Here is a 23851-nt window from a genome sequence, read left to right as displayed (position 1 = left end):
CCCTGCATCGGCAGGTGGACTCCCAACCACTGCGTCACCAGGGAACCCCTCCTGTATCCTTTGGACATGTCCCCATCATATAGTTTTTTCCAAACATCATCCAACATAGATAGAATTTACTATGTGATAAAGGTGGCATTTAAAATCAGTAAAGAAAGGTGAACAAATTGGGACCATTGGTTAACCCAGTGGTTTTCAAAGTGTGGTGTCCAGATCAGCAGCATAGGCGTCACCTGGAAACATATTAGAAACATAAATTCTCAGGCCCTCTCCCAGTCCTACAGAATCAGAAAACCTGGAGATAGGGCCCAGTAATGTGTGTTTTAACAAATGCTCCAGGGCATTCTGATGCCGGTTCAAGTCTTAGAACCACTGAGTTACCACTTGGGAAAAAAATACAGTTAGATACCTTCCTTACACTGACACTTGTGCTGGTTTTCTTTATTTAGTTTTTAAACGTTTAACCCTTTAATCAATGTGGAGGTTTTTTTGGTGTATGGTGTAGGCCAAGGATCTAGTTGTATTTTCTCCTTATGGGTTTTACGGTGTCACTGTTTTCACTGGAGGGAGTGCCAGTATCAGTTTGGACATACCTATTCTCACTGCTTTTCTTTTTAAATTTTTATTTTTTTGGCTGCGTTGGGTCTTAGTTGCAGCATGCGGGATCTTCATTGAGGCATGCGAGATCTTTCGTTGTGGCGCACTGTCTCTTCGTTGCCACACTCGGGCTTCTCTCTAGTTGTGGCGCGCGGGGGTCCAGAACGTGTGGGCTCTGTAGTTTGTGGCACGCGGGCTCTCTTGTTGAGGCGCGCGAGCTCTGGCGTGCAGGCTTAGTTGCCCCGCGGAATGTGGGATCTTAGTTCCCCGACCAGGGATTGAACCTGTGTCCCCTGCATTGGAAGGTAGATTCTTTACCACTGGACCACCAGGGAAATCCCCTCACTGCTCTTTTTCTTCAAAACTTTCTTGGCTCTTGAGCCTTCATTTTTCCTGAAAGACTTTATGTATACACACACACACACATAAATATCTATTCTGTGTCTATATATTCAAGGTGATGAGTTTATGCTAAAATCTCCAATTCTAATTCAACCTCACAGAGTTCTTCCTAACTTTCCTCCTTTCCCCACTAGAGCCCTGGCTCTCACCATCATCCACATCTTTACTCATTTCTATATGCACAGGAGGCGGCTAGAGAATTGCTGTCCCCAGACCACTGTGAAAAATGAAGTACCTTCGAAAAGCTTTTTGCTTATGCTCTTCGTTTTCTATGCATGTCTGTTTTCTTTCCCCATGTGTGTCTCCCAGATTTAAAAAAAAAAAAAAAATGAGAGAGGGAGAAAAAGCAAACAGCTCCCTATTTATTTAAAAATCTTATAAGCAGAGGGTTGTTACTGCACTTTATGTTCCAAGAACAGATAGGCCAGTCACGAGTGCTGTACCACCTCCCTCCCTCTTCCATGAGGATGAAGTGTTCTGGTGGGTGGGCCATGCATCTCAAGGAGGCAGGCCTGACAGACAGTGCATGCATTTATTTTAAAGTAAACACCACACTGTTTTTCCAGTTTTTCAACAAAAAGAGAAATAAACCACTGATCCTTGGAACCTGAGTCAGAGGGAGAAGAGAGAAACTTTTAAAAAATTGCTCCTAAGTTAAAAACAATTTTAAATTTAAGTTTGAGAAATTATTCACTGTTTCTTCAGATGAGGAGGAGGCGGGCAAGAGACAAAAGTGAAAGGAAGGATGTGACAGTCCTGTAAGCTGGTAGGGAGCTATTATTTAGGGCACAGCTACAAACTCCAGTGCCTTGATTAGGCCTGATGGGAGAATGGCCAAACCAGTTCTGCATAGCCAAGTAGTTACTTTTATGAGCCTGGTAAACCACTAAGACCTAGTTATTTCAGTCTCATGGAATACTCACAGAAGATTTCTGAGAAATTCTCTCTTGCTCCCCAAATTGAAAATAGTATAATTGTATCTCTGGGATGTGCCCCCCCACCCCCCATACCACAATCCGCAGATGCTCAAGTCCCTTATATAAAATAGCGTAGTATTTGCATATTACCTATGTACATACCCCCGTATACTTTAAATTATCTCTAGATTATCTATAATACCCAATACAATGTAAGTGCTTTGTAAATAGTTGCTGGAGCACAGCAAGTTCAAAGTTTGCTTTTGGGAATTTTCTGGAATTTTTTTTCCTGAATATTTTTGATCCACACTTGGTTGTATCTGAGAATATGGAGCATGTGGATATGTGGCAGGGGAGGCTGACTATTAATATTTTTTCTGATAATAAAAGCAACGTATGCTCCTAAAACTGAAAATGTTACTGTTATTTTTCTGATTATTATTGTTGTTTTATGCTTATTGAAAAAAAGACAAAGAACATTGTGAGTGCTAAGTATGTATCAGGCATTGTTCTGAATTCTTGATCTCTATCTATCTATCTATGTCTATGTCTATTCTTTCCATTTAATCCTCCTGCATACCTATAATGTAGGTTGTACTGCCATCCCCTTTAATGAGGAAATAGGCAGATTTTATGTAACTTGCCCAAGATCACATAGTAGGTGGTGGCAGAGTTGGGATTTAACCCAGGCCTTTTTGGTCTCAAAGACTTTGCCTGCAACCTCTGCATATACTGCCTTCCAAAGAAGGAGAAGGTTAAAAATCACTGGAAATTCTTTTTTTCCCCCCACAAAGCTAGCAAATCTTGTTCCGTTATTATGAACTCCATTGAATGTTTGCATTTTTTTTTTTTTTTCTTTGCGGTACACTGGCCTCTCACTGTTGTGGCCTCTCCAGTTGTGGAGCACAGGCTCCGGACACGCAGGCTCAGCGGCCATGGCTCACGGGCCCAGCTGCTCCGCGGCATGTGGGATCTTCCCAGACCGGGGCACGAACCCGTGTCCCCTGAATCGGCAGGCGGACTCTCAACCACTGCGCCACCAGGGAAGCCCCTGTTTGCATTTTTTAAAGACAATTTTTTAGAGCAATTTTAGAGTTCACAGCAAAATTGAGAAGGTACATGGAAATTTTTTTATTCAGAGCTAACCCGGTTAATACTTTGTTATATATCCACTCAGCTTTTTGGGGGTATGTCAACCATATATATATATATATATATATATATATATATATATATATAAAGTATATATATGTATAGGTGTGTGAGTGTCTAACCTTTTCCCCAAATTGGGAACTCACTCTACATATTGCTTTATAACTTGCTTTTTTTCCCCCAGTTTTTCTACCTCAATGAAACTAGATCCTTTTAATGGCTACAACAGCATTTTTTTGGTATGAATGCACCATAGTTTAACAGATCTTTTATTGTTGGCCGTTTCTGAGTCTTTACTACTACAAGCAAGACTTTTCAGTAAATTCTTGTAATGATATCTTTGTTCTCCTGTCCTTTTTTTCCCTTAGGGTAGTAAATTCCTAGGCATGCATTGCTGGGTCAAAAGGCAGGCACGCTGCAAGTTCTGTGATATCTGTGGCCTGGGTCTGCTGCAAAGACTGGACCCGTTTACACAACCCACCGTGTGTGTGCACGTGTACTTGTTTCCCTTCCCCCAGTGGCGCTGGGCATTACCAGTCTTTTAACCTCTGCCAGTCTGTTCAGCTGTGACAGTGATTTCTCTTTGTTATTTTAATTTGCATCTCTTTTCTTTTCTCCTCTCCCTTTCCTTCTTGAGGAACTCCTGGGTAAACTTTTGTCCTTGCTGCCTTGCTGCAAATGCTGTACCAGGTCTCCGGTCACCTCCATGTGACTCCATCCAGGGTCAGTTCTCACTTCCAACTCACTTGTCTTGCAGACTGGATACAAGGAATCCATCCCTCCAACTTGACCTACTCTTCACTTGGTTTTCAGGACACCACGCCCGGCTGGTGTTCTGTCTATCTTTCCAGTCACTCTTTTCCAGTCTCCTTTGCTGGTTTTCTCCTCGCTGGTCCAGAAGCCTTGGGATACCCCAAGTTGGCTTAGTCCTGCATCCACTTGTTAATTTATACCTCTTCCTTTCATGATCTCATCCAGCCTCACGGCTTTAAATTTGGTCCGTTCACCTATGACTTGCACCCTGGACCTTTCTCCGGGCAACCTGAGACCGTGTTTCTAGATGTCTAATCAGCATCCTCGAATTAACATGTTAAAAGCTGAGCTGTCAGCTTTCCATTTAAGGCAACGGAGATGGAGATTTGGTGTTACTCAGGCTGAAAACCTGGATGTCCTCCTTGACGCCATTCTTTCTATTACAACCCCCACCCGGTCCATCAACATGTCCTGCCCTCATTACCTTCGAGATACCTTGGAGGAACTGACTGTTTCTCACCCTGACAGTTGCCGTCACCCATGTCCACCTCACCACCACTTCTCAACTCAGGAGGCAAAGGCCTCCTAACTGGTCTCCCGGCATCATCTGCGTTTGTCTCCCTACACTTCATTTTTGAGCCCAGCAGCCAGAATGATCCAACTCATAAGTCGAATCACATCCCTCCTCCAGTGGTTGCCTTTCTCACTAAAAGTAAAAACTGAAGTCCTTCCCAAACGGCCTAAAAAGCCTTCCCTGATCTTTCTGTCACCTCTCTGTTACCCCATCTCAATCATTCCACCCTCACCAAACCACCTCCTGCCCACAGGCCTTTGTGCTCTTCCTCCAGCCCACTGCAGCTCTTGCCTCAGGGCCTTTGCACCTCCCTGACCTTCTTCCCAAAATATTTCTTCCTTGTGTGTCCTCCTGCCTTTCTCCCTCACCCACTTCCAGCCCACTCAGATGTCACCTCAGTGAGGGCTTCCCTGATCCATTCAGTGATTTTTTTTTTTAAATTTTACCAAGGTGTGCAACATCACCATGAACTTTCCCACCACCTCAGTAAGATCCCTCCTGCTCACTTAGCTCTGGTTCCCATTAGTTTCTGTTCCCAGCCCAGCCCCTGGCAACCACTACGCTGCTTCCTGTCTCTGTAGATTTGCCTTTTCTGGACACTTTATACAAATGGAATCATACATGTGGCCCTGACCAAACCACCTTAATTTCAGTTCCTCCCTACACAACATTCCCTATCCCTTTCCTTGCTTTATTTTCTTTTTAGCAGTATCCCCATATAGTATATATATATTTTGTTTATTTATCTGACTTACTGGCCTCTACAACTAGAATGTGAGCTCCATGGGGGCAGGCACTGTTTGGTTTTTGTTAACTCTTGTACATCCCCTCATTCCTGTGCCCAGAACACAAAGAAGATACTAATAATATAATATAATATAATATAATATAATATAATATAATATAATATAATATATACCATAACATAATATGATATTATACAATGTAATGTAATAATATGATATTAGTATATATATAATATACATATTTAATTAGATTAGTGAGGATGAACATCTTTTTATGTGACTGTGGTTTTTGTGGCCAGTGTCGTGGCTGACCGCTGAGGCAGAGGTAGGACCAGGGAAGTGCTGGGTGCCCTCTCTGGGGAGGTATCAGGCAGAATCCGTCCCCAGCCTCCAAATGCAAGGCTTTGTTTCATTTTACCTCCATCCAGTTGCAGTTGTATCAGTGACTCCTCTTTCCTTGATGGGCACCAGATGCCAGGCATTGGGATTTAAAACCATCTTTAATAGTCTCTGAAAAGCTCCCTGTGTGTTGCTTTCCATCATTGTGCACCTCAGGCAGATACGGCCAAGCCAGAACCTCAAGGAATTTCTGAAGAAGCCAAAAGCCACCCCCTCCCCCGACCCCAGACCCCCAGCTTCTCAAAGTTACAGCTGGGCCCAGCTCGCGGCTTTAGTGTCAGTGGAGAGCTGGTCGAAAGAAAAGGTCCTTTTAGCCAGGAGTCTCGAAAGTAAACACACAGGCCCCTGCAACGCAGGGTAAAACAGACCTGCTCTCTGTGTCACCGGCTGGGAGGCTGCCTTGTGAAACCTCACTTGAAAAAAGAAGAAAAGCTTTCTGTCAGGAAAGCCATCCCCTGTACGTGGCTGCCTCAGTGTGGCCTGGGCTTTAAGGCCGCCTCCAGAGTGTTCTGTAAACTTATTGGCTTTGGAGGGCCGTCAGCCTCGTGGGAATGCCTGTTTGAACAAAGAGTGATGCCACCCCTCAAAACACGAATGCTGGCTGAGGTCGTCCCCCCTTTTCTTTTTCTAATGGTATATTGAAAACTTTTGCATTTTAATCTATAGTATTTGGTCAGACAGTTTTCCCCTCTTTTCTTTCTTTCTCTCTCTTTTCTTTTCTTTTTTTTTTTCTTTTTAGACTTGTGAATTTGTCAGTGTTGGATCAGGATTTTGTATAACTGGAAATTTCCTTCTTTTCTGTCGGGCATTTTCTTAGGGTTGTGAGAGGGGCCTGCGGCGGAGTCGGGGGTGGGGGCAGGGTGGGTGTGAAGTTTATTTACCAGCATTTGCACAGTAAATCCCTTTGAGCACTGGGCTAGATGCCGGAGATGCAGCAGTGAACTAAGGCAGACAGTCTCGGAATTTAGGATCTAGAGAGGAAAGCGGACAGATGTTGGACAAATAACTGGTGCAGACTGTTCCAGTTGTGACAGATACGATGGAGGAAAGCGCAGGGTGCTCTGGGAGTATATCATTCAGGACTCAACCTAGAGTCCTGAGTCCTGAGTCAACCTGGGGTCAGGGAGTGTCAAGGAAGGCTTGCCCGAGGAAGTGACACCAGAACTGCAGAAGGATGACAAGCGATTGTCCAGGCCAACAAGGAGAAAAGCATTCCAGGCTGAAGGAAGCTTGGAGGCAGGAAAAAGCTTAGTTCAGTCAAGTTACACAGAGAAGGCCCCCGGGGCTGGCCGGGCCTTGGCAGACAGCTGCTCAAGATTATGACCAAAAACAGCAGGAAGGAGGCGCCCAAGCAGCGCTGTCCAGTAGAAATGTGATGTGAACCACAGACACAATTTAAAGTTTTCTAGTAGCCACATTAGAGAAAGTAAAAACAGAAATAAACAGGGGGGAAATTCGTTTTAATGATCTATTTTCTTTAGTCCAATATATACCAAATGTTATCATTTTAACACATGAGATCTGGTGTGTCATTTACACGCCCAGCATATCTCAGTCTGGAGATAGGAAAATGAGACTGTTGCCTGGATATGAGCAGTTTCCTTCCGCTTGCCAGAAAAAAAACCAACCCTGAAACATTGCATCTGATGACGGGGCCTCTTCCTTGTGCCAGTTCCCTGAGAGTGGCTCCCGCCTGCCTGCCCATCCAGTCTCCCAGGTTCTTCAGGGGAGACACCGTGGCTGCTGGGGTCATACGAAGATCAGACCTTGTTTAGCTCATCGGAGTACATGATTTCCTCTTTTCCTTCAGTCTTCTGGGATTCTAGGCGCATTTTTCTTAGAGCAGGAGACTTACTCTTGTAGGAGAGTGGTGAGTTGGGAGGGAAAGCGATCCTGGATCAGAGTGAGAGTGCCACAGTTACACGCGTGGTGCGGTCAGTGCTACGGTCAGGTACAGAGCGGAGATTTTCACCTTAGCGTCAGGCCCGGCCTGGGGGATGCTGTTTATTATGTACAGGATAGCAAGGCACACAGTTCTCAGAATATGACGTCTGTGTCTTCCCTCCCTCCCACTCCTAATTAACTGATTAATGTTTATTTACACGTGTATTACATGAATTCATTCTTTTGGGGCCGGGGACTTTGTGGTAAAGGCTGAATTCCCTTTGAACGTGCTGTTCCCTCAATCCTAAAACCCTCCTCAACAGATAGATTGCTTCTGTATATATTTTTAAAGATTCTTAGGATACTTTACAAGTCAAGGGGCACAACTTGTGGGCCTAGGGTGAATTCACTTTTGTATGTATAGTTTATACGTGTGTTTTTGTGCTGGTGTTTGCAAGTCTGGTGACTTCATACAAAGTTGATGACAGTGACCTATGTCATGGGGAAAGGGTTTGGAATGTGTGTGCTTACATCATATTTTGAATTTCTTTTTCTTTTTTTCATAGTTTGAATTTCTGCTTGAATTTTTAATAATAAGCATGTTGTTTAAAAAATTGTAAGTTAATGTTATTTATTGTGGAGCAAATATTATATAGCATAAATGGGGAAATTTTTAAACTTTTTATTATGGAAAGTTTCAAAGATAAATAAAAGTAGAGAGAATCATATAATGACTGAGTCATCCTGTATCCATTACCCACTTTGAACAATGAGGAGCACGTGTCCAGTTGTCTTTCATCTCTAGCCCCCACTTTTTGGGGATGTATTTGAAAGCAAATCTTAGGCATCATGTCATTTCATTTGTAAACACTTCTGTATACGTGTGTAACTGATATTGGAAATTGAGAAAAAATACATATGCACTGTGCAGATAATGGAAATTTAAAAAGTGAAACCGTTACTTCATAATCTGACTCTTCAAACACAACTTATTGTTTTTCTCTGCTTCATTTATTTCTTTGCCCCTTTACATACTTATTTTTACAGGGTTTTAATAATAGGGTGCTTTTTATAACTTCATGTTCTTGTTTTTTTTAAAATTAACCTTGTAGTGTAAATGATTTTCCATGTTGTTCACTCTTCATAATCATTAATCCAAATCTTTTTTTTTTTTTTAAGATGTTGGGGGTAGGAGTTTATTAATTTATTTATTTTTGCTGTGTTGGGTCTTCATTTCTGTGCGAGGGCTTTCTCTAGTTGTGGCAAGCGGGGGCCACTCTTCATCGCGGTGCGCGGGCCTCCCACTATGGCGGCTTCTTTTGTTGCGGAGCACAGGCTCCACACACGCAGGCTCAGTAGTTGTGGCTCACGGGCCTAGTTGCTCCGCGGCATGTGGGATCCTCCCAGACCAGGGCTCGAACCCGTGTCCCCTGCATTAGCAGGCAGATTCTCAACCACTGCGCCACCAGGGAAGCCCCATCCAAATCTTAATTGTGGCATAATATTTCACTCATTTGAGATTTGTAATTTTTCAAAAGCCATTTTCTAAAAGGGGGAATTTTTTTTTATTGTGAAGTGATTACCACAGTAAGTTTAGTTAACCATCATCTCAGGTAGATACAAAAAGAATAAAGGAAAAAAGTGGTTTTTTTCCTTGTGATGAGAACTTTTAGGATTTCCTGTCTTTGCATCTTTCCAATAGATCATACAGCAGTGTTAACTGTAGTCACCACGCTGTCCATCACATCCTTGGTCCTTATTTATTTTACAACTGGAAGTTTGTACTTTTTGGCTACCTTCATCCAATTCCTCCACTTTGCTGATTTGTTTAAAAGCAGAACCTTAACCATGAAAGCGCTCTTCTAGCTGGGCTCCTGCATTTCACTATTCCGAGACTGTTGAAAAGGAGGTTTGTTCATTGAAACCCTTTCTCTGCTGTGTTTACAGACACGTCCTCAATTCTGTGCAACGGGGAGAGGTGGTATAGTCACCGAGGTTCCCTGAGGGCTCAGAGAATGGATGAGCTGCTCAGATAATGGATGAGCTGCTCAGATGGGACTAGTCTAGGAATCCTCCGAATTAATGGGTGATGAGGACCACCCCCGCCTTGGGATAGAGGAGCTCCAATGACAAGGCCACAGTAATTAATGTGAACTGACAGTTTATCCTAAAAATGCAACTTTCCCAGATCTGTATTTATTTCCTCTAAATCACTTTAAAAATAGGCTATAGCTTTACAAACAGTGAGATTCACCAAGACAGATGAGGCTTTTTTTTGTTTCCTACGTGAAGGGGACCCTCAGTTGATTCAAGAGGGACTCTTTGTCTATAATGTACCTTATTAGATAGATGACTCAGATGAATAGCCAGTTCTGAAGTGTCTGTGTCAGTGCATTTTTTTTTTTTTTTGCGGTACGCGGGCCTTTCACTGTTGTGGCCTCTCCCGTTACGGAGCACAGGCTCCGGACGCGCAGGCTCAGCGGCCATGGCTCACGGGCCCAGCCGCTCCGCGGCATGTGGGATCTTCCCAGACCAGGGCACGAACCCGCGTCCCCTGCATCGGCAGGCGGACTCTCAACCACTGCGCCACCAGGGAAGCCCCATTTTTTTTGTTTTTTATTTTTTTGCAAGTAAAGAAAAGCATGTGTAGCTTCAGGGGTTTGGACTGTAGAACACTGTGACCCTGAATCAAGAGAAATAAGGACGATCATGACTGACGAATCTGTCATGTACCGAAACGAGGATGCATGTGCCTAATCTCTCCTCCATCATTCTTGTGGTTGGAGGCGAGCCGTCCCTCTTCCTCCCATGTGAAGGACAGATTCTCCATCCATGCTTTGGAGCCCACCCTTTCCTGCCTTCTCAGGGCTCCTTTCTGACTTTGCTCCTGCCTCTCTGACTGGTCTTCTTCCCCAACCTGCTTCACCCCGCAACGTGCTAGCTCTTTGCCTGAAACTTCAGATCACAGTTGAGCTGTCAGTTCCTCAGGAAACTTTTCCTGATGCCCTGACCAGGCCAAATATCCAGCACTGATGGGACCATAAGGTCTCTTGCATGAAATCTGTTTCACAATTGCAACTTTACATTTCTTTGTGACATTATTTAGTTACTTCTGTTTCTCCCACTGACTTGTGAGGTTCCTAAAAGCAGAGACTATGTCCATTTACCTTCTTCATTATAACCCAGCTTCTAGCACAGTGTCAGGATGCCCAGAAAATGCTTCTTGAATGAATGCACAAGAAAAAAAGGAGAAAAATAAAAGTTTAAAAACCGGCTTTGTAAAATGAAGCTCTTTTCATTTTTAGAGGAGTTTATGCAACCGTCAGTCAACCAAGACTTTAAACTTTTATTTATTTTTGGCTGCGTTGGGTCTTTGTTGGTGCGTGTGGGCTTTCTCTAGTTGTGGTGAGCGGGGGCTACTCTTCGTTGTGGTGTGCGGCTTCTCATTGCGGTGGCTTCTCTTGTTGTGGAGCACGGGCTCTAGGTGCGCGGGCTTCAGTAGTTGTGGCGCCTGGGCTCAGTAGTTGTGGCACGCAGGCTCTAGAGCGCAGACTCGGTAGTTGTGGCGCATGGGCTTAGTTGCTCTGCGGCATGTGGGGTCTTCCCGGACCAGAGCTTGAACCTGTGTCCCCTGCATTGGCAGGCAGATTCTTAACCACTGCACCACCAGGGAAGCCCCAGCCAAGACTTTAATTTGGAGATAATTAAGGATACGTTCCCAGCAGCAGCGAACAGAAGAAGCTTCAAGGCCAAGGTAGACGCTTCCTTACACCATGTGTTCTGGGAAGTCTCTGCCAAGGCTTGAGTGATGGGGGCCGAGGGAAGGTGGGTGAAGCAGAGTCAACCTTGGTACCCTAACAAGAATTCCAGTGTCTACAGCGTGCCACTAGCTTGGTAGAAGAGGCTTTCTCTTGTTAGGCTCTGGCTAAGGTTGGAAGCCAAAGAGACATCGTAGCAGTAAATCCTGGAAGCCTCTGGCTTTCTTTACTGCGAAGGGAATGTGAAACAGTGTTCTCTTTAAACCTGGGGTAGCCTCCAGTCTGTGTGTGTCTGAGTTAACGGGGAGCCAGGGAAGGGAAAGGAGACTGTTTACTCTCTGCCCTTCTGGAATTTCCTCCAGTTCCGTTCCTCTGTGCACCAGTGTTTCACAGCTACGTGTAGAATGAACACTGACCTGTTAATGAATGCCCTGTTTATTTTCACTTTCTTTTGATGGGCCTATGGGATTGAGGGCAGAAGGAGGCCGGAAGAAGGAGGTTTGTTTGTTCCACTGAACAGCTCTGTTAAGGCCAAATCAATCACATCTTCCTCGGGCTTCTGAGACTCTTGGCCGGAGAGTACTTGGTCTCCCTTAAAAATATCCTACTTTGTGTCCTGTTTTGTTTTTCTCAAATTTCCGGGTAAATCCTTACATTTGTATTCTGAGTTAGGAAGAAAATATTTTTTCTCTTAAACGATATAAGCATATACATGCACATACATTTTGGTGGTGTGAGAGCAGGGAAGGACAGCGATGATAGAAGATTCTAAAGCAGAAAGTTCCTTCATACACCGCAGTGAAACTGCCCAGGCAGGGCTTCTGGACTTAACTGAATTGCACTATAGGGGCACAGTTTGGCAGTTCTGGTTTATGTAGTTTTTTTCTTCTGTCGGAATGAGGAAGGCAACTTCCATGCCCTATTTATCTATACTTATTGGTACCATATGCAAACAGCATATTAAAAAGTCCATGTCAGGAAAGGGAAAAAGTAAGTCTTAGAAAAATATTACTCATCCTTGTTGCACGTAACAACTCTTCCCAATAGGAAATTATTAACCTGAAGCTATTTGCAAATCTGAGGCTTTGAAGTAAGGGAAAATAACCATCAGAGCTACTCCCTAAGCAGCTTGATTGTATATTTTCTACCTTTTCATATTTCAAAATGTGTATGTAACATTGAATTTGTGTAAGTTTTTTAGTTTACAGTCACTGTTTGTTCTTTAGGTATGCTGGCTTGAAAAAGAAAAGCTATTATGGAAAATGTCAAAATACACAAAAGTAGAAAGAATAGTCCATGAACCCCTATGTGCCCATCACTCAGATCCACAGCGGGCTACAGGTGGCCATTCCCACCCCACCCTCCACAGGGTTATTTTCACATAAATCTCAGACATGTTTCATTTACAAATATTTCAGTATGGATCTCTTAAAGATAAGGGCTCTTAAAAACCATAACCATGATACCAGCTTCATACCTGAGAAGCTTAATGGTAATTATTTAATCTCATCAAATATTCAGAGAGTTTTTAACGTTTCCCCAGCTGTCTTCAACATTATTTCCCCCCCACCATTGGTTTGTTTGAATCAGGATCCAAACAGGATTGATAAGTCTCTTAAGTCCCTCTCCCTCGCCCCGCAACCAGGGATGGAACCCGGGTGGTGAAAGCTCGGAGTCCTAACCACTGGACTGCCAGGGAATTTCTTCTTTCTCTTTTAACCAATATGTTCTCCTTCCTCTTTTTATCCCTTACAGTTCATTGTTGAAGAAACTGGACAGTTTGTCCTGTAGTTTCCCACATATTGGGTTTTGCTGTTTGTGTCCCTGAAATGTGTTTTAACATGTTCCTCTGTCCCTCTGTGTTTCTTTTAGTCTCATACCTGTTGAGATATAGATCTAGAGACTTGATCTGATCCAGGTTCTTATTTTTTTCTTTTTAATGAGTTGGTGTGTGTTTCTACCAGGAAGCACGCTATGTCTTCTTGTCTCTTCTGGTGTGCCGGCTTTTAAAGGGATCTCCTGGCACAGTCCTTGAGGATTTTCCTAATTCTTTTCCCCTAGCTTCTAATCTCCAGCCCTACCGCTGTATGTTGACCTCCATAAAGTAGCGTTACAAGGTATTGGTAACCAGTGGGTACTTAGAAGAGAAGAAGGACATTTGCTGAAGTTAGCGTGAGCTCATGGCTTTGGCTTTTTCGGAGGAACTAAAGTCTCTTACCATCGGAATATTTTCATTGTATATGTTCCACTTGGTCGTAACTGAATCTGACTTCCCCCAGCCATGCTCTACGTTTGTGCTTTTTGCAGCCCCTGCCTATGATTTGCCCAAAGCTTTGATTCCAAGGGCCTGATGGGCCTGTGGGGACTGACCAGTGTGCTCAGTGGGGAGCCATGGGGCTTTCCTAACACGTGCTGGAAAGGGGGGAAAGGGCGAGTCTCCCTTCTGCTACCCTGCTCCCAGAAGACACTGCCATCACCTGGCCCAAGCTACCAGCTACTCCCGCCTGGAGTATTGCAGTGACTTCCTCCCCGGTCTTGTCTGCTTCATCTCTTGCTCCTCCTGCAGCTGGAGTGACTGCGCTGCAACAGAAGTCACGTCCCTTCCTTGCTCACGAGCCTCCAGTGGCTCCCAATCTCCCGCTGAGTAAATGCCAGCGACCATGCCAGCGCTCCGAGGCCTTCCTTGTGAGCTTCCGGTTTCCTACCACCCTCCTCTCCTGCTCCTCTCTTTCCCCATCCACTCCAGCCATACTGACCTCCCTGCCATTCCTCAGATCTGCCAGGCGTGCCCCCATCTGGGGCTTCTGTGTCTTATTCTCTCTCTGCCTAGAATATCCTTCCTCCAGATACTTACGTGGCTCCCCTGCCTCATCCTTCTTGAAGTTTTTGCTCCATTGTCACTTTCCTGGCGAGACTTTCTCACCACCCCAGACCCTCCTCCACCTCTAGCACTCTTCATCCCTTCCCCTCCTTTCATTTTTTTTTCTACTGCATTTGCCACTAACAGATTGTGCAATTTACTTTAAAAACAAAAAACATTGCCTAGTGTCTGTTTGCCCCAACCAGAATATAAACCCCCCGGGGCACAGCTTTTTGTCTGTTCTGTGCCTGTTGAATCTCACTGACCAGAAGAGTTTGTGCTCGCTGTACACGTGTGGACTGCATGATTACAGATGGAGCAGGGCCGGATGAGGTGGACGGTGGCTGGTGAGCCTCCTACGCTCAATCTGGTTCTAGTTCTGGAACTTGACTTACTACACCCATGTTTTCATCAGTTTCTTGATTTTTGAGCAGTGCCTGAAAAGGTGGGGGAAGACCTGGTGCAAGAGAAAGGCCCTTTGTAGAGTTGATGGCGTTGCCGCAGTGAAACCCGAGGGCCCCAGAGGAGAGGTGGCTAATGCTGCTATTTATAGCTCAGATTCCAGTATATGTTTTCCAGCCACACTTACTCCTTTCAGCCTCCCCTGTATGCTCAAGTCTGTCACTCAATTAGCTAATGGTTTCTTTAGTCCCATTATGCATTGTAGTGCTCCCCTGGCTCAGGTGTGTTCTTTTTGTTTTTTAAGAGAATAACAATGTTCTATTGTCAGAGGTTTAATTCTTTAATAGCTGTGCCAATTAAAAAAAAAACACAACCCTTTCCCAATGTTTTATCATGCAATTTTCCAACATACAAAAGAGTTGAAAGAATAATACAATGAATGCCCAAATGCCCTTCACCGGGAACCAACACTTCTTAAGATTTTGCTGCATTTGTTTTACCTGTATGTGTGAGCCTGTGGGTGTGTGTGTGTTTTTTTCCCTGAACCATTTGAAGGTAAACTGCAGACATCGTGACACGTCACTCCTGAAAACTTCAGCCTATTTTCCTACAAAACAGTTTGAGAATAAGTGCAGACATCATCATAATATACTCTTGGATCTCCCGAGAATGAGACCATTCCTAAATACAGCCACAGTACCATTAGTGAACCTAAGAAAATCAACAGTAATTTCAGACACCATTCAATATCCAGTCTGGATGCAAATTTCTCCAATCGTCCCAAGAATGTATTTTTCAAACCAAGGTTTTGTCAAAATTTATGCAAGGCATTTGGTACTTACGTTCCTTTAAATCTAAAAGAGTCTTCTTCCTGCCTGCCCCCGCTCCCCTTTTAAATTTATTTAATGACATTGACTTTTCGAGGAGTCTGGGATGGTTACCGTATGGATGTCCCATATTCTGGGCTGGTCTGATTGCTTCCTCGTGGTATCACTGAATTTATTCCTCTATCCCCTCATTTCATGTAAGCTGGGAAAGAGGTTTCGAGGCTTGATTGGATTCAGGTTAAATGCTTTTGAAAGAAGACTTTAAAAGTGATGTTGTGGGTTTCCCTGGTGGCACAGTGGTTTAGAGCCCGCCTGCCGATGCAGGGGACACGGGTTCGTGCCCCGGTCCAGGAGGATCCCACATGCCGCGGAGCGGCTGGGCCCGTGAGCCATGGCCGCTGAGCCTGCGCATCTGGAGCCTGTGCTCCGCAATGGGAGAGGCCATAGCAGTGAGAGGCCCGCGTACCGCAAAAAAAAAAAAAAAAAGTGATGTTGTGTACTTCATCCTGTATCATGTCAGGAAGCATGTGGGTGTTGAGTTGTCTTGCTCTGAGTGATGCTCACTTCGATCACTTGGTTATGATCGAAGTGATGCTTAGAGGTCTCTCTGAACTGTTTCTCTTTTAAGTAAATAGAACAGTAGAGCGTTTTGTTCTCAAAAGCTTAGTTTAAAGAAAAAAAAAATCTCCCCTGTCACTGGCTCTTTTTGAAGGTCAGATGTGTCTCTAAGAGTTGCAAGGTAACTTCCAAGCCTATATGTATATAATGACTCTGCTGGACATGATGAGCAGGTAAACCAGACAGAAGAGCTGAGTTGGAGCTTTGAGTTGAGACTGTGGAGAGGAAAATGTGGGCTCTGCCCCTGGCTTTGTCAGAGGACCATGGCAGGGTGGCTGTTAGGAGGTTGAAATTAGCAGCAAGAGGCCTTGGGCTCTTCCAGCTTCCTGTTGAACATTATCATTCTTCCAGAAAGGAGGGGAAAGGTACCCACACTCCATTTGTAAAGTGATGGCCTTTGAGATATCAAGAAGGGAATTAAGGAGCCCTTCTAGAATTCTCATCCTGGCATGTTCCTGAGAGTGGTGTACCGGACATCTTTAGGAAGTGTCCTAGATACAAGATGAGAGGACCATACGTCCTTGTGATAGGTATGTGGGTGATCTTGGAAGATTTTTGCTGACCTTGGAGTTTGTTGTCGAAAGCTGAAAAAGGCTTGGAAAGGTCAGGAGAAGAGCAAGTATACAATGAAAAAATTAGATTGAGAGAAATCAGGACTTTTCAGCCTAAAAACAGGAGAGTCAACAGGGAGATAATAAAAATGACAGTTTATTGGGAATTTACCAGGTGCTGTTTAATTCATTACATGTGTTACATGAACAATGTGTTCTTACTGCTCCTGTTTTGCAAGGTAGAGAGACCAGTGCTCAAGTTAAGTAATTTGTGTAGTACCGCATAGTACTAGATAGAACTGAGATTTGAATGCAGTCTGTCTGACTGGTACCCGCCCTCGACCTCTGTGCTTTGCTGCCTGCTAGGGACTTATACCCTGGATCTCAGTATGATAGAGTGGGGAGGTGCTCCTTGACTTTAGAAAAATAAATAAACAAACATTTATTACCTCATAGTTTCGGTGAGTCAGGTTTTGGGAGCGGCTTAGCTGGGCAGTCTGGCCTGGGATCTTCCACGAGGTTGCACTCGATACATTGGCTGGGCCGCAGTCATCTGAGAGCTAGACCAGGGCTGGAGGATCCATCTCCAAGGTGGCTCATCTGCACGGCGGGCATGTGGTGCTGGTTGAAAGGCCTCAGTTCTTTCCCTCTCTTGGACTTTTGAAGGAGCTAGTTTTCAGGTTGCAAGTGTTCTTTTATAGAAATATTTGGAACTCACCAAGCCCCTTAGTAAAACTGACTGAAAACAGACTCAAAAGGATTTGGAGAGCTCCATCACAGGGAAGAAAGGTTAAGGGGAGGGAGAGGTGCTTCAAGAGCTTGAAAACATGAGGGAAAACTGGTTTCTACCTTATTATAGTAGATCCTTGAATTGATCGAGACTGTTTTTTTTTTTTTTGCTAGGTTCTTAAAGGGCTGTGTCTGTTTCTTGGAGAGATGCAGGGTAGACTTTTTTGGTGAGGGGAGGTTGTCTCTAGGAAATGCTCATGGAGGTAGTTATTTATACATGCCCTGCCTTGTTCTAGAAAACCAGCTTATAATAATACAGTAGCAACAAAGAGAGAAAATGAAGCGGCGGTTTGATGGATACTGTGGGTGGGGAAGGAGGTTGGAATATGTGGCACTTTCCTGGTCTGGCTTTGTAAGATGTGGGGTGGCATGGAAGGGCTGCATACTCTTTGGAAATCCTCATAAACGCTGCTCTTTCTTGGTAATTATTGAACGGCTCTGAACTGGAGGCTCTGGGTCCTCAGCAGTAACTGGATGGAGGCCATTCGGTGCGGCCAGGCTTGGTGGGTGGGGTCAGGGGTGTGTGTGCAGCAGTTTCCAGCCTGCCTAGGGTTTGGTGCTTCTGCCTCGTGCCAGTTAGTTCTGTTTCTTGTTCGCCCACAGGGCTGAATTTTCCTAGTGTTCCAGGGGCTGGGTGACTCTGAGCTGCCTTCTTACCTCACTGATGGAGCCAGGTGTTGACTAGTCTCTCCCTGTGGGACTTACCCAGGACCATGTAACGACGGGGCTGACTTGCTTGTACTGAACTTTTGTTGTTTTAAACTTTTTTCCGCCTTATTTCAAAGTGAAACATTTTCCGGATTGAAAATTAAAAAACACTTTTTAGCCCAAATAATAAGTCCCTGAAATCCTTTATCTAGAGATGACTCCTGATAACGTTTCTTTAGGGTCTCCTGACCTGTTTTGATTCTTTTTGCCACCCCTCTTCCTGTGGGTGGGGGGACGCTATTTGTAACTGCTTTCTTCCTCTGTATGCTGTCAGTATCTCTTACTCTTTTCTTACGGTCCTGCAGGTATAAGCAAACAAATAAATAAAGTAGAAATTACCTAGTGAACCTAACTATATAAAATGTTCAGAAAAAAATGAGCACAGCCTTCCCCACCAGCCTGATACCGTGGTGACAGTTAGGCATATTCCTTCCCGTTCCTTTTTCTGTGCCACGAGACAAGTTTGAAGATGTAGAAGAAAGTTGGCAGGAAAGCCAGAGTCAGTGAAGTGGGAGCTTATAACTTACAGAATCTGAACTCAGTGTGCATTTGCTTTTGTCCATCCATGTTGCTTTTTGTGTCCAACAGTGGAGAACACACAGCTGACCCTGAACCTGCAGACAGAGAACAAAGGCGGTGTTGTCTCGGGTGGTGAGCTGACAATTTTCCTGGACGGGCCGGCTGTTGATCTGGGAAGCGTGCCTAATGGCAGCGCCGTGACGGATGGTGAGTGCCGCCCTGCTCCCCAGGGCTGTGCCGGGATGGGGCAGGGCGGGGCAGGGCGGGGCAGAGGAGGTGCCCAGATCTTGGTTCTCTACCAGGTACCTGGGTTTGGGTACTGCACAGCCAGCCCTGACGCTTCTTTTTTTTTTTTTTAACTGAGGCTTAGGGGTCCTGGGCAAGTCCCTTAACTGCTTTGAGCCTCAGTTTTTGTTTTTGTTTTTTTTAATTTTATTTATTTATTTATGGCTGTATTGGGTCTTCCTTTATGTGCAAGGGCTTTCTCTAGTTGCGGCAAGTGGGGGCCACTCTTCATCGCGGTGCGCGAGCCTCTCACTATTGCGGCCTCTCTTGTTGCGGAGCACAGGCTCCAGACGCGCAGGCTCAGTAGTTGTGGCTCACGGGCCCAGCCGCTCTGTGGCATGTGGGATCCTCCCAGACCAGGGCTCGAACCCACGTCCCCTGCACTGGCAGGCAGACTCTCAACCACTGCGCCACCAGGGAAGCCCCCTGACACTTCTTAGCATCATGGATCACAATCAGGACATGATTTTTCAAGGACTGTTTTCTGTTAAAGGACCAAAATAAATACCAAGCCTTTGTAAGCGTGTTGTTGTTTTGGTTCTAGAGCAGAGAAAAACATGTTTTCATCCCACATGGACTTTGTAAAATAAAACATCCTTATTAAATGTTACTTGGGCCCATTTTTCTTCTTCCCAATCCAGTTAAACTTCCTGGAGAGCTTGAGAGTGTCTTTTATGAGATGGCCTTGGTTGGAAAAGGGGAACTGTGTGTCTCAGAGATTCACACTAGCTGAATACAGGCAAGAAGCAGGGAAATTGGAGTGTCTCTTGCTCTGTCCTGAATGTTGGCGGTTTGTTTCTTTTCATCTAGTTTGAAATTAGTCACTTTTGGATCTAGCAGGAAATTACTTCATGAAGTCTGAGGTCCAAAACCGGTTGGCTTTCTCCATAATTTTTCTTGTTAAGCGTGATGTAACTACGGCACCTTCCAGGCCCCAAGCAGGCTTTCTGTAGCTTCAAGGGGTGGGGTTTGAATTCTATCTGAAGGGCATTTGAGTGGAATCTCAGTGATTGGATGGGCCTTGACGTCTGAGAATCCTCCCTCAACTGACCTCCATGGTGCTTGGGGTACTTTTGGTGCATCTAGAAAAACCTGCATCATTCACTCATTCAGCACATACATCCACAGTTGAGCACCTGGTGTGTACTAGCTCTTGGACCGGGTGCTAGCCAGACGTCAGGGGCAAAATTCACACGGTCTCTACTCCCTAGAGCTTGTGATCTACTTGGCAGGGGCAGGGGATGTTAGATATCAAATGAGTAAACACAGAAATAATTATATAACTGTAACTGTGAACAAATCTATGAAGGAAGAGTACTGGGTGGTATGAGATTCCTTTACTTGAGGGGGAATCTCATCTAAATTGGGGGGCCAGGGAAGGTTTCCCTGAGGAAACTGAGTCCTGCTGGAGTATAAGGAGTTTGGACAGGCCAAGGCAGGGGGTGTGGGGTGTAGGGGCGGCTGAGTAAGAGGTGGAGGGGTCTCACATGCAGAGGCTCTGAGGTGGGAGCGAACGTGACCTGCAGCGGGTACAGAGTCAGCCAGGGCAGCTGGATCGTGGGGAGCGAGAAGGAGGTGCTGGGAGGTGAGGTCAGTCAGGTCACACAGCCTCGAAGACCTTGGTAAGGATTGTGAACCTCAACCTAAGAAGTAGAAAGCTGTTGAGGGGTTTTTAATCAGGAGAGTATCATGATTTGATTTAGATAGAATCTGATTTGGCTTTTTAAAAGCTCTCTGGTTGCTGCGATGTGGAGAGATGCCCAATTTCTTGCTTCCACTTTGCATGGCCAGCATCTATCCTCTGTCTCACGGGGTGTGGTTCATTTAACGTATAAGGCAACACGCTTGTAAGTGCCTTAGACATTCTTGAAGGTCTTGGGAAGAGCTGTTTCCCAGGTTTGAGCCCCTCTGTTCCGCAGCCCTGATCAGACCTCACCCAGCCGTCCCTGTCCTTGTCATGCTGGAGGCTGCAGCTTGCTGGACCGTTGGTGTCCCCCTGGGGTGGGTAACTTTAAAACATGCACTTACCGCTGTTCCTGTACCCACATCTCAAACAGAGGTGTGAGCTTCTCAACGTTTCTGTCTTTTTTTTGTGTGATTGTTCCCTTTTCCAGGTTCACAGCCGCCTTCGAGAGAATCCAGCGGGACGGCTGTCACTCCAGAGAACCGGCACCAGCCCCCCAGCACAAACTGCTTTGGTGGGAGATCCCGGTAAGACACCTCCCTCCTTGTGAATGAGGAGGAGCCTGGAAGTTGCTTAGAGCTCTTGAAAACATGTTGGGAAGCGGCGAGGAACAATTTTTGTTAGAAACTGTTGGAAATTTCCAGAGAGCTTATAACTGACTTATAAGTATGTTAAGATGGCCCAGAGAGGAATACAAAACTCAGGATTCTCGGAAGGGTCAGGGGTGCCTTGACAAAGCTTGGGACTGACTCAGTGGGTTATTTGGCCGAGAGGAACTGTTGAACAGAGCTTGACTGCTTTTTATGCATCAGGTACAGTAGCCACAGTTATCCTTCCAGGATGCACATAGGAACACTCAGAGCAGTGGTTCCTTGTATGTGAAATTTTCTGTCTGTACATTTCTATTTGCGGGGGGTGATCCATGATTCCCTTTGGAGTGTTGGTTAAGACCTCCTGCACACAGAGTCTGACCTGTATTATACTTGTTATATACATCCCAAATGACTTAATTTTATTTACCGACATTCCCATCTTATACCTGTGTTAATGGTGCAAACTCCTCTCCACGGTCACTGAATTCCCAGGCAGAGGAATAATTTTAAGTGTATTTGAGAGATGGGGAGGAGGTTGGGAACCTGCTTTTTTAAATAAATAAATAAATTTATTTATTTATTTATTTTTGGCTGCGTTGGGTCTTCGTTGCTGTGTGCATGGGCTTTCTCCAGTTGTGGCGAGCGGGGGCTACTCTTCGTTGAGGTGCGCAGGCTTCTCATTGCGGTGGCTTCTCTTGTTGCCGAGCATGGGCTCTAGGTGCACGGGCTTCAGTAGTTGTGGCACACGGACTCAGTAGTTGTGGCTCGCGGGCTCTAGAGCGCAGGCTCAGTAGTTGTGGCACACGGGCTTAGTTGCTCCGCGGCACGTGGGATCTTCCCGGACCAGGGCTCGAACCCATGTCCCCTGCATTGGCAGGCAGATTCTTAATCAATGCACCACCAGGGAAGTCCCGGGAACCTGTTTTATTGTTTATTACAATGTACAAAATCCCCAGACATTTTAAGGAAATTTTAAGGAAAAGAATCATATGGAATGTAGTTTGTATCTGCAGAGAGTAGGCGAATAACTGGTAAAAATCCTCCCAAACAAATCCCGGGCGGTGGGGGAATAATGCTTTAAGAAACAAAGCATATTTTAGCCAATACCCACAACATCTGGAAAGATCCCTCTGAGGACAGCCTTCAGCCTCTCTGGATTTGGTTGTTTTGAGGGTTTGTGAGGTCTTGATGCTTGGCAGGCGTCAGGAACAAGAGGGGGTTGGATGTTTGGATCTTTTGTCTATAGCATCATTAGAAGCAGAGGTGCTATTTGCCTGTCATCTTTTCTCCAAGCCTCTGCAAAGGTCTTAACTACCTCATACCATGAAGACTAGTCATCTAGCGAGTCACAGAGAAGAGTGATTTGAAGGTTGAGATAAGTAGTCGACTCTCACAGGGTAAGGACCAACGATATAACTGGCAAATCTTATATCAACAAAGGCATGATTGGCACCCAGAGTTAGAGAAAAGAAAATCTCTTCAATGGTGAGTAGCTGGTGGAGAGGAACACCTCAGACATTCACTCTGAGAATGATGCCTCCTTAGCTCTGGTGCTAGTAACTACCATCTTAGTCTTTTAGCTGACTTGGAAAATTGGTGTCAAACACAACTGATGTCACTTAATTTGGGGCTGGAGGGCAGTGTTCAGCTCTTAACGTTTGGACTTAAGTTCTTGACCTATTTGTTGCTCTCTGAAGTTCTCTAGTTGATAGGTCTTGAAATTTACGTGTCTGGATAGCGCTTCTTTGCTGATGTGTTGAGGATTCTTGAGTGTTACAACAGCAGGCAGACTTCAGCAGAAAATCGGACGCATTTTTGCCCATAACACATGGCGGACGTTCAATGCTAGTTAATTGTTAGTGGGCAAATTGCCTTCTAGGTAGCTGAAGCCGTGTGGGAGTCCTCCTCCGCCTGCCCAGCTACTGCAGCATTTTCCATGCCTGGCCTCTGAATTTTCACAGGCCTCTTCCATCTAAGTATTTATTGTGTGTTCGCATGGAACCTGCTGCCATTCAGCAGCAAACACTTTTGGATGTATGGCCCAAAGGCAGTCTCTTCTGCATCCTTAAGACCCCCCTTTCCCCACTGCTGTCGCAGTTACGAAGGTCACCGTGCACACGGGGTAGCAGAGTAGTCTGCTGGATGAGTGTGAGGCTCTGGAATCAGATGTAGATTGAATCCTGGCCTGTCATTTACTTGCTATACAATATTGGACAAGTCACTGAAATGCTCAGCCTCTCAGTTTTTTCAGGCATGAAATGGGGACATCGCCTGCCTCACAGGGTCACTGTAGGAATTAACTGAGATGAGTTCTGTCAGTCTGAGAGCCTTGCACACTGGGAGCGCTCAGTGAAGGTGGCCAGGAATTGCATCTGGAGACGGTCTTTTGCGCCCCACATCCCCACACCCAAACCTGGGAAGCACGGCATTACTGAAGCATTCCTGTCCAGGAGACTGTAGTTAGGAGGGTGGTGAATCTAACGTTCAGGATTCAGGGAGAGTCCTCCGCTGTCCTTGGTTTCCTGTGGCAGAGAGAATGACGGGCTTCTGCTTGCCGCCTCCCAGACTAAATATTTAGCTTTCGCCGTCTGAATGGTTGGTTTTTCTTGGACTTGGGTGCTGTTCTCCATGATCAAAGGTGCTCTGATGTGCCCGTGAAGGTGAAGATTACAATGTGAAAGCAGCCTTTTCCTCTCCTTCCCCTGCTTTATACAGCCATAGAACCGGAACCGTGTAAGAGTTTTATCTTAAAGGTTCATCTACCCAAGCTCATCCAGCAAAGCTACCACGTGCTTGCTAAACAAGGCCTCAAAGCTCCGTCTCTTACTGGGAT

At 45.3% G+C, this 23851-nt stretch overlaps 1 protein-coding gene across 2 annotated transcripts in view; it reads left to right on the top strand.

Annotated features, from left to right (window-relative positions):
* Positions 1 to 23851, top strand: part of WWP2 (WW domain containing E3 ubiquitin protein ligase 2) — a 145065-nt gene that overhangs the window by 39814 nt on the left and 81400 nt on the right. For both annotated transcript variants that reach the window (XM_079906852.1, XM_079906853.1), the window contains exons 5-6: positions 18526 to 18663; positions 20856 to 20952. In XM_079906852.1, coding sequence (XP_079762978.1) covers positions 18526 to 18663; positions 20856 to 20952 — 235 coding nt within the window. The remainder of the gene's footprint in view (positions 1 to 18525; positions 18664 to 20855; positions 20953 to 23851) is intronic.

Source organism: Stenella coeruleoalba (genome assembly GCF_951394435.1).
Source record: "Stenella coeruleoalba genome assembly, chromosome: 20".
In the NCBI taxonomy this organism is placed as follows: domain Eukaryota; kingdom Metazoa; phylum Chordata; class Mammalia; order Artiodactyla; family Delphinidae; genus Stenella; species Stenella coeruleoalba.
This window is presented reverse-complemented; position numbering and strand designations above follow the sequence as displayed.